The 18,355-nt window shown below is 47.1% G+C and overlaps 1 protein-coding gene across 1 annotated transcript in view; it reads left to right on the top strand.

Moving 5' to 3' along the window:
* Nucleotides 1-18,355, top strand: part of LOC135819249 (uncharacterized) — a 45,020-nt gene that overhangs the window by 18,677 nt on the left and 7,988 nt on the right. Inside the window, exons 5-12 of the mRNA XM_065332421.1 lie at nucleotides 6,501-6,602; nucleotides 11,089-11,187; nucleotides 11,789-11,863; nucleotides 13,489-13,686; nucleotides 14,490-14,715; nucleotides 15,106-15,398; nucleotides 15,589-15,792; nucleotides 17,618-18,355. The exon at nucleotides 17,618-18,355 is cut by the window's right edge and continues 417 nt beyond it. Coding sequence (XP_065188493.1) covers nucleotides 6,501-6,602; nucleotides 11,089-11,187; nucleotides 11,789-11,863; nucleotides 13,489-13,686; nucleotides 14,490-14,715; nucleotides 15,106-15,398; nucleotides 15,589-15,792; nucleotides 17,618-18,355 — 1,935 coding nt within the window. The remainder of the gene's footprint in view (nucleotides 1-6,500; nucleotides 6,603-11,088; nucleotides 11,188-11,788; nucleotides 11,864-13,488; nucleotides 13,687-14,489; nucleotides 14,716-15,105; nucleotides 15,399-15,588; nucleotides 15,793-17,617) is intronic.

Genomic DNA, 18,355 nt, shown 5'->3' with positions numbered 1-18,355 from the left:
ACTCTGCCTGTACATTGAAGAATGACTCACTATTGGCTCATGTACTAATCAAAGACACCTGACTTTGACTGTACTGCAACAGAGCCCATGCACATAAACCATGTTGACTTCTGTCTGAGATCGGAGCCTCAAAAGCATAATATTACGGAGATTGATTACCATGGGTTATTGCACAATGTCGATAATACGCTTGCGCCCACTTAACCCTTTATTGGCCGATTAAAATACAAACAAGCCCACGCAATCGCCAAACCTGTACCTAAATTCATGGCTCACAGCATCACACAAAAGCGTGGGCGCCATTTTGGACAGGGCCCTGTCACGCGAGCATCACGCGAGCCAGCCAGCATGCCAGAATCGTATACATGCACTCAGGCAGATATCGCAGAAAGCCTTGAAAGTGCATTCAAAATGTTCATTTGTACTAGTGCTTTCAGCTAGACCTTTGAAAAGCTAGGAACATACTCTCAATACCCATTGTAAGGATTTGTCCGAGCGTTTTTTTTAAATTCGACCGGGTTTCAATATTACGGGAGAGTGAAAAGTGTGTGCGCTTCTGCCGCACTTGATGTTGAATGAGGGGCCAAAACGGAAAATATGGCTCGGACAATTTCTCGGCAAGATCAAAACAAAAATTTTAAGCCATCAACTGTCCAAATCGACAAAGAAACGGGTACAAACGAACATTTTGAATGGCAAAGATCGTCTTGCTTGCGCGCGCCGAGCGCGACCTCACGACAGCTATTTTTGTGTTCTGCACAAGAAAGAAAGAAAAGCTGTGCGCGGCTCTCACGTGAAGCTAGCTCTGCTCTTCACTGACTTCAGTTTCACTAACTGTACTCGTACTGCTTGCCGTAGTTGCTGGGAAACTTCGTGCCGCTGCCCTCTCCTGGATTGCTGCGGATCTCCGTGAGCCTGGATCATGGGCCACACCATGCCTCATGCCTTCTTCTTGCAAGGCAGCCATTCTCCGCTCGTGCTCATCAGCTGACCGGGCGCGATGCCTGGACAAAACTCCGCTGTATGTTTCAGCAGCGGTGAGGGTACGGGCAGTCGACTGTTTGGCTTGTAGAAGCTTCACCTGTGCTCTGGCTTTCTTGACTCGCTCAGGCGTTACAGTGGCAGCATACTCACTCATCTGCCTTGCAACATGCTCCATGACATTTTGCGTGACTCGGACGGACTTTCGGCTACTAGCTGACATGGACTGATACAAGTGGAGGCGAGCAGGTGTGGAGTGCAGCACATTCTCCACGAACAAGTGGCTTGCCTGCTTTGACAGTTCGCTCTCGTTCGGATGGATGTAAATATCCGCGATGTTGAACTGCCGTTCGGCAATCACATTGTTGACAGGCATTGCGAATATATAGGTCGCAAACCAGCTCCACAAATGAGGCTCACTGTCTTTGCAAGGACATGACGGACCTGTCTTGTGTGCAAGGCAAACTGCCTCCGGCAAAGCGTCAGCGGGCAGTGGCCATCTGGTGAGCCAGGTGTCGAGGTCCTTGACCTGCCCAGCGACCAGTCCAAGGATAGAAAACTCCTCAAACCAGGACATGGTCGCCTGCCCAAGAAGATGTGCCTTCTGGTCGAGCAGGTTCTGTTCGTAGCAGCTTGCAGCCAGCTTCTTCGGACACTTCAAAGTTAGGGCGAGCTGCAATAACTGGTCATACTTTGCTGGTCCTTGCTCATCGGAGACAGTTGGTGGTGCGCCTTCAGTGAAAGTGGTAATCTGGACAGGAATAGCGCGTACCCGGAGATACGCACGCCAGAACAGATGCCTATGGGCTGTATCAGCGCCCATGGCGAAAAGCAGAGGAAAGCAAAGCCACCTAGTGGAGTGTTTGTCGAATGAAGCAAGAACAGCATCCAGCATGGGTTCTTGAACATGTGTGGCGAAGTGTGTGGCGGTTTCTGGCTCCAGCTTGGCCTTGGCTTCAGCTGTCAGAGGCATGGCGTAGTCGCTGTGACGACGCATCAGCTCAGCCATCCGCATGTCTCTGATTACATACGATGGCCACGTTCTTGCTAGGTAGCCAGAGCTGAATTGCAGCTCATCATCGCCGCTCTGGCACTTCTGGAGGCCAGGCATGATGAGCCTGTTCAGTAGTTCGAGCAAGATTGTCCGCTCGACAACAATAACCTCATTAGAGGCCATTCGGATGATATCCTCCCAGATAGAAAAGTGGGATTCTTTCTTTGGAAGGAATCTCAGGATGCGCTTGCCAAGCTGCAGACATGCCTTGCCGTATTTCTCCCACCACTCCAAGTTTGCATGGATGTACGTCCAGCGAGTTTCCACAAACTCCTGTGGAAGTGCAGGTGCTCTTGGCAAAACTCCCTCGCTGACGTACAGTGCCTTGTAGTAGGTTGGCTTCTGGTGGTGTACATACCCAACCTTGTACTGGAGCTGGAACAGGTTGAAGCTCATCATGCTGCCACGCTGTCCAAAGCCATCGGACATAGCATTACGGAGGGCTATGTTGAGGATGTGGGGGTAGCAGCCAATAAATGTGGTGTTGCTTTTAAAAAGCACACCAAGCTCAGCTGCATGGCCTTTCCTGCTGCCTGACTGGGTAGACGCATTGTCTCCCACGACTCCGCATACGTCTGCCACACCATATATGTTTTGCAACACGTGATAATCCACGGATGCCTGGTTCGCTCCACTACCGGACTGCACAAGGGTATTCGCCAACACGTACCCGACCGGGCAGTCGCTCGTTTCACACCATGTGTGTACGCCAACCATGTGCCGGTCTTCGCCTTGCTTATTGCTGTCGTCAGCAAAAACATGAACCTTGTAGCGGCTTCCTTGTAGTTTCTCACGGAGCAAGGCTTTGTCGACTTCTCCGAGAAGCACGTTCCATTCCGCCAACGTGGATGGTGAGATGGTTGTTCCAAATCCTGGTGGTGGAGATTGCTCAGTCAGGAGATAATGAGATAGGAACACCGCCATGGCAGATTTCTGGTTGCTCATGATGCAGGCAAACTTCATGAACCTGGCACGCGCCATGAATGCTGGTGTGTGCTCAGGCTTGGTACCGGGCACTAGTGCACACTTTACCGTTGTGGGCTCATCGCTCTTGTCTAGTTTCTTTTTTGGTTTTTGTTGCAGCTTAGTATGTGCGCTACTTACTCCTCGCAGTGCATTTGCTTGCTCCTTCAGCTTTTGTTTCTGGGCTTCACATTTTATCTCTGCTATCTTAAGCATTTGTCTTATCCGCTCATTTTCACGTTGGAGTGATTCCATAGCCTGTGTATTGGGGTCGTCAGCGAGCGATGCAGTGCGTAACAGAGTAGCTGCAGTATCTGCATGTGCAAGAGGAATCGTGTCTTCAACAGTGGGAGGAGCGGTGTGCAGCGGCCGGAGGAACGGTGTGTGTAGCAGTGGAAGCTGTGCTGCTGCTGCTGAATAGTGCGGGTGTGGTGTGCTGTACCCCAGAGGCGGACGCGACTCCTGCACTGCTCACCTGCAGTTGTACATGGAAAACAATAGGTAAATAGTTTATACTTAGTGGCAACACCCTGATCAGATACAGTCTGCATCATGAACTATAGTGATCCCTTTATAATCCACCACGATCAGTGTTACGGAAATAATTCTGTTGGATAAATAAATCTGATTTACTTCTGCATTGTGCGTGAAGAGGACATTTTTGGTTACTGAGAGTTGTGCCGATTTATAGCTAGAGGGCGCTGGTTTATATATAAACTTCTGCATTGAAGAGGGGCGACTCTTACCTTTTGAGCATCTCCGGTTCGAGCAATGTCTTGTCCCGCCTCCAGCGTTGAATAAGAAGTGAGTTCGACCGAGTCATCCGACACATCAGAAAGGTCTGCGAGGTACTCTGGTATGGTAGAGGCAGGGTCCGAGTGTGTGCGCTGTTCACTTGCAGCATCTGCAACCGAACCCGCTGTGTGGTGGTGACCAGTGCCCGCCTACAGGAAGTAAATATCAGTTGTGGAAGCGAAAGCATTATGGGTGGGTCTGGTTTCTTTCCTACACCTTCTCATATGTATTATCATGATGATGTTGTACGTCTTCTTGCAATGGTCTGGTGCATAATTACCATAATGTCAATGCAAACGGATTGATTTACCTCTCTGGCACTGCCGACCTTGGGGGCTTCCGCAACAGCTGCTTTTTTCTTCCACATGCCACCACCAAAGCGGCTTGGGTTGGGCTTCCTCTTTTTGGACTTAACCTTATCATAGTCCAAAGTCTCTGATGGCCGCGGCATACTTGCTTTACTGTGGGTTTAAAATACCTCAGTTTGTTGCCTCGACGGCAGAAAGTACGAATACGAATAGCAAGAGGGGCACCAATAAAAACCAAAACAGAGCGGAAAGGAAGGCTGAACAGGAAGAAAATGAGGACCAAGAAAAGACTCTTCAACCGTAGCGGTACATCTAGCCATGAAAACATCTTGGTTTGCTTTTATAAAGGGCTGAGGTAGACGCGGTCGACTAGTGAGTAGGTCGCCTGAAAACAAAAAAAAACCAGGGCGAAGGACACCAGAAGGCGCTCTGTCACGCCCGCGCTCTGAAAATAGATGCAAAAAGCAAAGCACATCGTAGGCTAAAAAATCTAAGTATCCTTCTTCCACCGCAGCGTCGATGTACCGATGTAGGCGAAACAACAATCACGCGGAGGCGGTCTTTCTTGGTTTCATTTTATAGCACAGAGGATGCGCTCTAGTCCCTACCGTCGCCTGAAAAAATGAACAAGCACGACATACCGCATCAGACGCATGCTCAACAGAACTAAGAAGACCCTTCCCCGCAGCGTCGGCATGGTCGATATAGCTGAAAGTCACCTCGGCAAGACGATCTACTTCGGTTTTTGATTTTTAGCTTGGAGGTTGACACGATCTACATGTACGTCTTGTAGCCGCTACTGCACGCACCGCTTGTCCTTTCTTCTGAACGCGGCAGGTACGTGACTGGTCTGTGAAGCCAGCACAAAAGACTGCCCCAGCTAGGCCAGCGCAAGCTCCCTGTCGTGTGGGCTGTCGCGGACGCGCTTCTCAAAGCGGCACGTGCGAGGTCGCGTGAGGTTGTTTCTATAGTGATCAGTTTCCAAGATGTCCTCCCACGTAATCGCTCTTCAGGCATAGTTGCTGTGAGCCCTGAAATTGGACGTAACTTTAGTTTGCATTGGACAAATTCCACGATCTTGGGCATCCTGGAAAGGCCTTGGCGAGAGGAGCGCAATGAGCGTACACTCGACTCCACGGGATGCACTGGCCCAGCGCTGCAAGCCAGGGAAGGCCGACCAGCGCTGGGCCCACGCTCGAGATCTATCTCTATCCACCATTTCACTCCTGTTGGTCGTATCAAACTCAAATTTTTTCGTAGAGACTTCCGTGACCCTGCTTTTGAAGCTGAATCGGTGTAGTCTTGTCAACAGGTGACGTAGGCAGGGAAAATCCCGGCCGTTGACCCACGCATCGCGCCCTGAGCGCAAATTTCCCGGGACCAACAGTACGAGTGCTATAACTCAAGAACCGCTCATTGTATCGCTTTGAAAATTGTTCGAGGCGACAGCTGAGAGTTTTCTCTTCGACCTACAAATTTAGATCGAGATTTGACCAAGTTACGATAATTTCAAAATGCCTACCCCATCGAACATCAGTTTTCGATCAATGTATAGGCCTGCCAATAAAGGGTTAAAAGCCAATGTTGAAATTACTTGTAGAAAACACTGTGTTGTCAGTACCATGGGTAAAACGTATCATAGGAAACGACCATTTCATGCTAAATGCATGGGAATCATTTTGAAATAATGGATGTAGGTAATCAGTGGATAATTGACTGGTGACCGTCTAGCCTAACATTTTACCGTAATCCACCCTATTGTATAATGGGTAGGGCACACTGGAGTATCAATTTCACACCATTACATGTTTCCTAGTCCAGTCAGTTTCGAGTGTACTTCAGTACCTGGTCTGATATCAAAGAGACCATGTAATGTGATAGATGGCATGTACATTGCAGTTGAAAGGGGTTGTGTGAGTAAACTATCCATGCCCTTAGTAGTGGAACAGATCATTCTGAATGCCATAAGGTAATGGTTATAATTTTGGTAGTAGAATGTTCACCACGCAGTTCATTTTCCATTGCATGATGTGTGTGTGTGTGTGTGTGTGTGTGTGTGTGTGTGTGTGTGTGTGTGTGTGTGTGTGTGTGTGTGTGTGTGCGTGTGTGTGTGTGTGTGCGTGTTTGTGGGTGGGTGGGTGTGCGGGTGTGTGTGTGTGTGTGTGTGTTTTGAAGCCAATATCATTCATCCTGAGACTCCTAAGTTATGTTGCTTTGATTTTTCCAGCACTAACTAGCAGGAATAGTGGCAATTGATCAATCAGAGTAGTCCGCATGAAAATCTCGTTCCTGACAGTAGATTGTACATCCTATGTACTTCAGTAGGAAGTAAGATACTGACTGCAGATACTTGTAGATAACACATATGAATGGCTGGTCTTGTCTTTACCTGCACACAGTGCGGTGACTTTCCTGTTCATGACGCTGCTACAGGCGGACATCTGAAAGTCGTCAAGTTCCTACTAGACATCCAACCCGACATGATCTCTGCGAAGAACAGGGTGAGTTAAGTGCGATCCCTGGCACTGTTATGGTCAGGAGTGCATAACCCAATAATGTGCTACTTTGGCAAATGAGTGCAGACCAGTATGCATGGGGTTGGGGTTCCTGTTGCATAGACCCCCCCCCTCCAAATGTTCCGAACGCACCTCCTTGCAATGATGTTTTCATTGCAGTTTTGTGAGTACACCGGTGAGCGTGCAGCGCTAGTACATGTATGTACAAGTACTCACTGCATGTGCATGTACTGTAAAACAGGAAAATCTAACCAGTCACAAAGTCTAGCATTTTAACACCCATTTTTTCGTTATTTGAAGGAACATTATGGCGAACCCGGCGTGTAAAGATATACACACATTGATGCATGTTCTGGGTGGCCAGGTAGCCATTGTTAAACTTTCTGTATGTTATCACGCCAAAATTGCAGAAATGTTTAACTTTTTGTTCGTCAAACTTTCCGGTTCTACTGTAGTAGATTGTATGATGGACGAGTCATAGCGTTAGTGCAGACGAGGTAATGGTGGATTTCACTCGCGAGTCGCGACTCCCTGGTGTAGTCCTTACAATCATAGACATACTCACAGCTCTACTGTCTGTCCATGTCTGTGGTGTGGCGGAGCTAGGGACGCGGTAACCTGCTATGGGCATGCACGTGCGGCAATCTACGCCATCACGGTGAAGAGTTTTGACCGTGTTGCAGTGTCATGTTGAAGCAAAAAGGACGAAAAGCATGTTCTGCAATTGCAATTTTTCATGCTGAGAGGAGCTGAGTGTTCTCTGGGACCGTAGACGGCGACCCATGAGAAGTTGTGCTGGGCTGAACCCGCATCCGAGAGGTGTTGAGCGATAGCTTAGAAGCGTATCATAAGTGTCAGAACCTTTCACTAGTATCGACTTGACCGACTCTGAATCGTGATCGTACGCTCGGCAAGGTCGTTGCCCTGCGGATGCAGCGGACTGCTGGTGTGGTGATGTATGCCGTACTGCTTCACAATGGTTGCAAACTGTATATTCTGAATGGTGGGCCATTGTTGGAGACGAACGTCTCAGGGAAACCATGGGTTGCGAAGATGGACTTCAACTGGTTGATAACAGGCTAAGCAGGCAGTGCTGACATACATGCTAACTCCACATATCTGGAGTAATAATCTACTACAAACAGGTTGTTTGAGGAGTTGAATTGCATGAAGTCGGCTGCAACCTTCTGCCATGGCGGGTCCGGAAGAGTGGTAGGGCGGAATGTCTCAACCTTCGGGTGGTGAGTGTTGAACACGCGGTTTGCAGGACGCGATGAAATCGGCCAACTGAACACTCAATCCTGGCGAACACGCTGACTGCTTGGCACGGAAAAGGCACTTCATGATGCCGAGATGGCCTGAGTGGAGTTGCTCGAGCACCTGCAGGCGCAAGGACTTCGGTCTGACCATCCATTGTCCATACATAAGTAGACCTAAGCACACAGTCGAGTTGTCTTGAGCGTTGTGATATGGCCGAATGGAAGGCGAAACATCTTTGGGATGTGGCCAGCTACCTTCGACTTACTGGTGAAGTAGCTTGTAATCCGGATCGTTCAGCTGATGGTCTTGGATTTCTGCCTGGCGAGCATCAAAGGCCGGCATGCTGGCAACAGTGGCGGAGGCAAACTCTTCAACCTCTTCGTTGAAACTGACAGCATTAGCACAAGACGACTCTGAACCAGGAGAGTGAGAGAGTGCATCAGGAACCACTAGGTACTCTCCTGGCATGTGTGATATCGAGAAATCAAACCGCATTAGCCTCAGACGGAACCGTACGATATCAGGTGGCACATTATTACGTGCGGTTGAGCTGAGTAGGAGAACAAAACAAGCGGCTTGTGGTCAGTCTCAACTGTGAAGCACACAAGCCAACATGATTCCAATAGCCTCATTCTCTATTGTAGCATAGGTACGTTCTGTAGCCGTCAGTGATCTAGATACATAGGAAACAGGCTTCCACTGACCAGAGGGCTGCTGCTGCGAGAAGACTGCACAGATGCCATAGCCTGATGCGTCTGACGATACCATGGTGGTGCACATCGGTGAGTAGAATGCCAAGAGAGGGTCTGTTGACAGGGTAGCCCTTAAGCGGGGGCCCCAAATCAAGGCGTTGTTCTTCTTCGGGAGGTTACGGAGTGGCTGCGAGATGGCGGAAATCTCGGGAGAGAACTTTCCAAGGTTGTTTACGATTCCAAGAAAACTCCGACCATCAGAGACATTCACACATTGCGGGAAATCAGTCAAACCCTGCACCTTGTCTGGATCGGGATGAACACCATTCGCGTTGAGGACATGACCAAGGTACTTCACAGGCGTCCTCTTGAAATCCCATTTGTTTGCATTCAGAGTAACCCCATGATCACAGAAGCACTTCATCGCACCGTCAAGGTATACATCGTGGTCCTCACCACTCAAGGCGAAGATGAGCGTGTCATCCATCTGGCATGTCGTTCGTGGCACGCCGTTCAGGATCCTTGTCATCCCTTTTTGGAAATGCTCTGGTGCTGAACAAATTCCAAATGGCAAACTGGTGAACCTGAACCTTCCAAATGGTGTAATGGACGTCGTCAACGGCTGTGATTAGTCCACCAGTGGCATCTGGTAGAATCCACAGTTGGCATCTAGCTTCGTGAAATACTTTGCTCCACTGAGCTGGGCTAGCGTGTTGTATACACACGGTAGCGGACGGTACTCACGACGAACAAATTTGTTCAATTCGATGAAATCCACGCAGAGACGTACAGCACCAGAAGGCTTCGGCTCGACATTTAAGAAGTGCGTGTCTACTGGGACGATGATGCCTTGATACTCCATCTTCTGTAGTTCTTTCGTGACCTCATCCATTAGCAGCAATGTAACATGATGAGGACAAGGCAGGGCAAACGGTTGTGCCTGATTAACTAGGCTTATCCTGTATGGATTCCCTGCAATATCCGGGTTCACCTTCAACAGGTTCAAGCCAATGATGTCGGATGGTCCCAGCAAGGCTTGTCTGACATTACTGACAACATACACGTCTTGTACTGAGCACTCGTATCCGACTGACAAGGTGTCTTAGGACACCCTCATCATTAAGAGTCGTGCTACTGTGGCTGGTGAGAGTTCGCGTTCTCTTCATCAACATGCAGTCTTCGAGTGTAATGAGCAACGTGGATGGTATGACCGCCACCTTGGTCCCTGTGTCGATCTTCAACACAGGCGTTCCATTCACGGATACGGTGGCCATCGATGCCTATCACCGTCGACCGAACTCAAAATAATAATACTCTTTGAGTTCACTGGTGACAGAGTCGATCTCCTCCTGCGTCGATGTCGGCTTCTTGGACTGACACACTCTTTCGAAATAACCCTCCTTTCCACAGGAGTGGCAAGTGGAGGTTCTCATTCTCTGCACGTCCAGAAAACAGACACTTTTCCGGACTCCTCTTTGAGCTCTCATACTTAGACCATAAACCACAGAAGAAGAAGTTTTGTTTTTTCACGGCTGAGCATAGCGAAAGAGTGCAAAAAACGTATTTTTCACTCGCAAATATTTTCATGCGTTTGCTCTTGTTCTGCGCAACTCCGTTGAACCTGCCATCATGGTCTTTGTTTTTCCTCGTGGTAGTTGAAGTTGCCCGCCCACCCACCCTGGTTTCATGGGGGTCTTTCCCCGTTCTTCTTGATGTTGTATGCCAATGTGCGTGGCTTATGATTATGACATACGCTGGTTATTACATACCATTTCTTGCTGTCTCTATTCTTGGGTCCGACTGGCAGCGGGGCAGGAATTAATGAAATAGAAAGGTTTTTTAGCCGAAAGGCGTGTTTTTCCTCTAGCCCGGTTGAGCGGTCGCGGCTAGGAATGTAGGGAATCATTCTTTTTAGGCGCTCCCCTGCTGTCCAGTCACCCATGCTCACCACTGGCCATGCTGTGTCGCTCGATTATACGGCCGTTTTAGCCACCGACACTAGTAGCAACCAATGGCAGGAAGTTAACATGATCTACCGGTACACAGTTGAGCCACGGGAAAGCGTACACAGACAAGTGATTGACAAAACTCCATCAAGCTAACATCGCCTCACTAGGGAAGAGTTCTTGGAGTGGGAGTTTGGAGGGGGGGGGGGTCGCAATCTTCCAGTTCATCATTCGGTTTGCACCTCTTATACAGACAGAGCAATTATTCAAACGGGACAAGACTCCCAAGTATATCTCTGTGCAGAACATGGTTAGATTGTTTGTGTTTTTTAGAAACATAGCACTCCATAATGAACATAACTGCAGAGCACGAAAACACGATATCAAGATTGCCAATGGCTTTGGTCATAGATGGCAACATTGATTTCAGAGATATGGAAAAGGAATGCTTGATGTTGACCACATAGGATCCATCCATTCCACGATATGGCAATTGTCGTCAATCCCAGTAGAGGACAGGTACTCGTGATATCAACATGTTGGTTTGATTGTTGCTGCTATGGCTGTGTTTAGGATGGGAGAACTCCTCTTTGTGAAGCAGTGTACTGGAGGGGAACAGGTTGTGTGCCATACTTGCTGGAAGTCACCTGGACCAAGCTTGCATATGATGAGGTAAGAGATGAGAAAAGTTGTTTGTGTTATGAATAGGTCTACCAATTTTGTTTGAGAAGATTTGTTCAGTTACTGTGAAAACCGTTTGATCTGAAACCACCCTATCACACCCCCCCCCCCCACCCTCCCCTGCACAAGTTCTTATCAGTTTGATATGATTGTTGTTCCTGTAACACGTAGCTTTACATAAAGTTGGATAACATGGACGATCTCCGTGGAATCCGGTTGGAATATAATGAAAGAGTACTTTCTGTAGATTAAGTGCGTAAGAGAAGACTAGCATGCGTTCTTCACTACAGTTGTAGTCTATTTCCTCACTATCTACTTCAAGGTGTATTGGATGTCATCATCGTGGACAGTGCATCTCTTCTTACTCTTCACTTTAGATAACTTATTTTGTGTATGATGTTAAGCATTGAGCAGTGACAGAATGGTCTATCATTTCTTACTGTGCACCTGTGCTATATGCAGTGTAACAAGTAAAATGGCGGGTGTGTTTTCTGTGGTATTTTGGATATGTGATGGATATTGTGACTAGTGAAATTGATGACAGTGAAGAGTGTATCGCTATACCAATAGTGGTTCTATGTTTCCAATCCAGGCCAAGGAGATTGTGGAGCAAGCCAGAAGGATAGCTCAATATCGTGGGAAAACGCAAACGTGGTACTTGATTAAGGTGAAACATGTCGTTATAATTATAGCATTACTAACTTTTTGCTTATGGATGACAGGGATGAATAATTGGTACGAGTTGGGAGTAATGACCTACCGATATAACCAGATCAAATAAAAATACCGTTAGAAGCTGTGACAAGGCACAAGACTGACACGGTACTGAAACATTCAACACCCTGACACCTAGGTCCAGCATATCTCCAAAGCGAAAAGTCAATAACGTTCCAAGTTGGAAAGATCAGGTTAGGGAAGTCCAATGAGGATATAAGACGCGAAAAGAGGATAATACCAAGTAATTGTTACATCTCACCTGCAAGAAGCGGGGTTGTGGGGGTGGGAGTGGGGGGGGGGGGCTGGGTAGGGGGTGGTGGTGGTGGTAGTGGGGGAGGGGGGATTGGGCGAGCATTGATCCTTAGAGGAGACAGGAGAGACCAGAGGAAGCACCAGATTGCGTTACCTCAACATACAGAATTTGAGTGGTGGAATGAGATGGAGGATGCGAGAGAAAGAGTGAAAAACAGTGAAAGAGGTAATGAGAGAGAGAGAGAGAGATTGAGAGACAGAAAGAAAGAGAGAGGTCTCACCAGAGTTCTTGATGAATTCACTCAAATAAAATGCTGGAGTGGAGTGAAAGATGGACAGAAAGCTAGAAAGGTCACTGTCAATGTCTCTGTTGAGAATCATACGAGTCTCCAGGCAACTATTGACAGCCATGTATTGAGAGAACCCGCAACTCATTCCGCTACACCCATGCCTCTATACCGGCAATTGTGTTGGGTCACATCATGGAGACACTCGGTTGGAGTTTGTTGCTCACGATCAGCAGCAGTGGTGGGCACTGAAATTGGCTATTCAAATGTTCTGGCTAAGAGCAGACTATCCAAGAGTAACAACAGAGGTCACGGTGAAGAGTATATCAGGTTCACAAGGGACGACAGAGTCAATATACTTTGACAAGACATATGAGGTGAAATGAGTGTCGAATGTCACCAATTGTTGGAGGCCAAAACTGGAGACATAATTTTTTCTCTTCTAGTACTGTCGGTGTTGTAGCAAGCAGAGCAGTCAGATTAGTGATCATTTAGTTCTACTGTGGGCAGTAACACAGAATGAGGATAGCTAATGTGAGAAAGACATTCCTCTAAAATCCCAATGAATTCCAGTACAGACTGTGATGAGTTGTGTGTGATTATGATGATTCACACTATACTAGTGTACTGCTCCTTGAGCCCGTGCACTATGGACTCATACATCAATTGTCATCATAATAGGCTTGAAGTGCTGGTTACATTGAACAACCTGATAGCAACTAGCTTACTGTCAGATGTAAGATAGTGTCTAGTGTATGTCCAACTGTGTGGATATACTGTAATATCTACAGTTGGGCTCTGTGAAATTCGACCCAGAGTCCATATTTGGCAATCTCAACTTGCATGACCCTCGGTAACCTGGAAGTGGAACGAATGCGGCTGGACGTAAATATGGGAAATACTGTAATCGGAACTGATCGAGTGCGCCGGCTTTTCAATTTTGGTTGAATTTCACTGAGCGACACTGTAGTTCATGACAGTGTTCAACTTACATACTTTGGGTATTGTTGTTGTGTGCTGCATTTGTATGCTCCAGACCAGCTTGATACGTGAAGAATTTGGTGTTGAGGGTTACACTGATCCTACTGAACTGATTGCCAACGTGTGTGGAGCAGAAGGTTCAGGAAAATCTACCTTCATTGCATCCTTCACAGCAGAAGGCTTCTTCAATAAACTGCTACGTCAGGAGAATCAACCGGACATGAAGGCAAAAGATTTAGCATCCCGAACAAAGGTGAGGTGAAAGGAATGAAGAATGCACAAAGTGCTACAGATTGTAATTTGGATGAATGCATTGTTAGTCCAAATGTTAGTGACAAGTTTTGTTTTCATTCCAAATAAGCACAAATCAACACGAACGGGGAAGTGCAAAATGCAGGCCGTTGTGAACCCTATCAAAAACGCTAAGCCAATAACAAGGCGAAGGAGAGGTGAACAGAGCCGTGAAATGTGACTGGTGAAATGTTCATGCTGGTGTCTGCAAGTGCCGTGTGGTCTTATCTGGTCATAAGACAAATCTACCAGTACTAAAAACTGACGGACCAAATGAAGATTGCACCAGCAATCTACAAATTACCACCCAGACAATTGTGAATAATATAACTGATAAAGTAATCGTGGTATGAGATATACATGACTGAGGTTAATATGATTATCGGTTGCCGATTGTTTGTATTTCTATCAATAAATGAATCTACTGCTATGTATGTTATATACACATAGTATTACTACCAGAACTACCGTACTGGCGCGATTAGAGCCCTCTCTCGAATAGTGCCACCAAGATTGGTGTCCTTTTGCTAATTTTCCTGTCCATGTCACCTTCCTGGTGGTTTCAGGATCAAAATCGTAGTTCTTGTTGCTGTTTCTGCTGAATCATGATAGTTTACAGGAAACATTAGGGTTGGTTTTTTGCCTTCTTTGCACGCGAGTACGGTATACTGTTGCTGTAGAAGAGTGTGATTGTGGTGAGCTGGGTATGATTCATACAATGTTCTCTTGCTCATTAATTTTGTTTTATCTGTTCCATAATTATAGGGAATTGAAGAAACCATTTACAACCAATCGCAGGTGAAGGTGCATTTTCGCGACTTCGCTGGCCAAGAACATTATACCGAGTCACATGACATATTCACGGTTGCCATGACAGCACCATCTGTTGCCGCAATAGTGGTGGACGGCACAGAGTGTGTTGATGAGATCACACAGACTGTCAGTGCAACTGCCGCCAATATTGTCTGTCGCCTGTCTGCACCTGATGATGGTAAGTGGATAGCAATGGATAATTTTCTTGCCTGTTACATGATCCATTCAGCCAATCTTGAATACTGCAACTAGATCCCTGCCTGCAGCCACAAAGTTAATATGAAAGGCACAGACCCTTCCAGTGTCCTGTTCCACCATAGGTTTTCTCAGCAGAAAACATGCCAAAAACGACAAACAGTTGATCATCAGTCTGCCCTGGTGCCCATATCATTCAAACTAGCTATTACAAGACATGAACTTAGGATGAAGAGACTTACTATATTCTCCATTCTGGCATACAAGAAAGAAAAGGGAATACTTTGCTTTCTTGGATTGACTAATTGTGTATTCATGGACTGGTATTCCTTGTCATTAGCAATTGCGTCACTTTGTCTTCTTGCATTATCAGGTTCTCTACCGACTGTGCAACAAGAACAAGAGCAGCAGCAGCAGCACCACCACCACCAGGAAGATCTGCAACAGGCGGAGAAACTTGATGTCATCGCAATTGCCACACGAGCTGACCAGCTAACACCAGAAGAGTGCATTGAAGTGGAGAAGGCCATAAGGAGGGGAATGAAATCATTCTCTCAGCGCTTAGATCTCTCCATTGTGAGAGTAGTGGACGCTAGAAAGTCCAACAGTTACAGCATGAATGATCTAAGAAGTGAATTCATGCACTTGATCAATCGAGTGTTGGCGGTAAGATTTATTATTTCCCAATTTTGATCATTTTTTTCTGCCCTGAGTGTTGCTCGAGTAGCTGGTCTAGTAGCCAATCCACCTCCCCCCCCCCCCAACCTTGCCCATTTCCCGTTACTCCTCTGGCTGTTGAAAGTATTGCCAAAGTCGCTGCTGCCTCTATTTCGTACTATTTCAACTTTGTCTGCAGAAGTCCCCAAAGCAACCGTGTTTGCTGCAGAAGGCTCGGAAGCATTTGGATGAGGTTCAGGCATCGATGCCCGATCCATACTGTTCAAGAGCCGAGTTCGTTGCGGCATTCAAGAAGGCAATCCAAGGAACCAAAGAGGCACTGCCGAAACGCCTCACTGAGCAGATCGACAGCTTTCTACGCGTCCTGACTGCTTACGGATATGTAAGAGCAATGCATGTATAGCAATGTTGACATGTGATGTTGAATTTCTGTGTGTTCATTTAGTATGGTACACAGAAAAGATCGAGGTTTGAGTTTGAATTTCCTTGTTTCACATGGAGGTTTGCTATTCTCAAAGCCCATTATGACTTCAAGGTTTTGAAACTTTGCCGGCTGGGTGCCCTTATGACCTGCACCATGTGTTACATTCTAGATTTCGCTAATGTCTTCGCCCAACTCGGATGAGTTGACAAACATGTCACCATGCCAATTTGGTTTGTGTTTCTCCGAGAACCTCATAAACCATACACACGCACACACGCACGCCCGCGCGCGCGTGCGCCCACATACACACACACACACACACACACACACACACACACACACACATACACACACACACACCCTCCATGGTGCTCTAGCTAATGAATCTCTTTTGAAGAGAATGTTGCCTTCTGGAAAGAGATAAATTGTAGTTTTAGAATGTATGATGAGTAAGAACTGGAGACATTTTGGTGAGAAACTATGCCCACATAAGAGAAAATGGGAAGTTTGCTATGAATTGATGGAAAATACTGAAGTCCACTGCAAAATGTAACCTACAACTGGTTGCTGTATGCACACCAATAGCCCATTAGGTTGCATATTTGAACTTTATACAATAGATATTGGAAGTCAAAATTTAACTACAGTCGTCCCTCTCTAATCCCCCACCTTTTGAAGCGGCATTTTCTGCTGGATAAACAAGGGTGCTGGATTATCAAATCCTGCTCTCCAACCTGGCCCACCTACATACATGTTTGTGTTATAAGTCAAAATGCAGAGATTTCTGTGTCAATCTAATTACTTTGTGTAATGCATGTCTATACAATGCATAGGATAGTTGCAAGGGTATGTTACATGTGTAGAAGGCTACATGATAAGTTAGTTCATGCATGTCATGCACTCACCAAACTAACATAGCTGTGCACGGGTAAGGTTGCGATGTACAACTGTCGGATGTACAACTGCATGTCGGATGTACAACTGCATGTCGGATGTACAACTGCATGTCGGATGTACAACTGCATGTCGGATGTACAACTGCATGTCGGATGTACAACTGCATGTCGGATGTACAACTGCATGTCGGATGTACAACTGCATGTCGGATGTACAACTGCATGTCGGATGTACAACTGCATGTCGGATGTACAACTGCATGTCGGATGTACAACTGCATGTCGGATGTACAACTGCATGTCGGATGTACAACTGCATGTCGGATCATGAACTAGAACTATGTACTGTATGAGAGATTTGTTGCAGAAAATCGCTGCGGGAGCAGGAATTCAAGTGCCGGATTAAAGCGTCGAAACTGAACTGAAAAATCCGTTTCGCCAGAAAGTTGGCTGCTTTGCAAGGGTTCTCGATAAACAAGTGCCGGATAAGAGATAAGAGATAAGAGATAAGAGACGGAAATATACGTTTCTTTGTACTTGATCTACATTTCTGTTGTATGTGTGTGTGTATGTGTGTTTGTGTGTTTGTGTGTTTGTGTGTGTGTGTGTGTGTGTGTGTGTGTGCGTGCGTGCGTGCGTTTGTGTGTGTGTGTGTGTGTGTGTGTGTGTGTGTGTGTGTGTGTGTGTGTGTGTGTGTGTGTGTGTGTGTGTGTGTGTGTGTGTGTGTGTGTGTGTGCGTTTGTGTGTGTGTGTGTGGGGGGGGGGGTGGGTGTGGGTGGGTGTGTGTGTGTGTGTGGGTGTGGGCGTGTGTGTGTGTGTGTGTGTGTGTGTGTGTGCGTTTGTGTGTGTGTGTGTGTGTGTGTGGTATGCCTTTGATACTGCTAAAGGTCATCACATTCCCAGAGCTGAATGATTTGGTGGTTCATCAGCCTCGCTGGCTCCTGCAGGACGTGATCGGGTTTATGTACTCGTCCAACGTCTTCCCCCACCGCCCTGATGGCATTGCCAGGGAATACAAGATGAGTGAAGAGGAGTTCGTCCGTTCTCTGACTGCCTTCGCCACAGTCGGTGAGAAAGCTCCGCTCTGCGTGCGTATGGTTCTACAGCTCGGCTTGACCATCCGCCATGAGAAAGATATCCTTGCTCTCTCTCTGTTTCCCGAGTGCACACAGCCATTGAAGGTGCACAGAGCCTTCATGACCTCACAAGTGATGGTAGGTTCTGTGTATACCTGCAATGGCTGTGTGCCATTCTCATCTGGTCTCATTGTTCAATGCCAGGCACGTGCGTACGACTACTCCGCCTGCTTTTTCTCCAGCACTGATCCCATGTTCTTCAAGAACACCATCATTGTCCACCCATATCCGCACACAACAGCGCTGATTGTGTTTTCGTCCGACCGTCAGCGTTGTTGTATTGCAGTGGCGTCTAGTTGCAGGAGGTACCTGCAAGTAGTTCATCATGTTCACTGGTTATTTCAAGCTCTCTTCCTTGACCTACTCAAGAGATACAGTCGTGGTACTTCGGTAGAGCCCACTGTACTCAGCCTGAGCAGCATGCGTCAGCTTATCCAGCAATCCGCTTCACCAGCTGCCATCAGTTCAGTGGTTGCTTCCTACTCGTCC

The sequence above is a fragment of the Sycon ciliatum genome, chromosome 6, assembly GCF_964019385.1.
Source record: "Sycon ciliatum chromosome 6, ocSycCili1.1, whole genome shotgun sequence".
NCBI lineage: Eukaryota > Metazoa > Porifera > Calcarea > Leucosolenida > Sycettidae > Sycon > Sycon ciliatum.
Note: the sequence above shows the minus strand (reverse complement) of the source record. Positions and strands in the feature narration are given on the sequence as shown.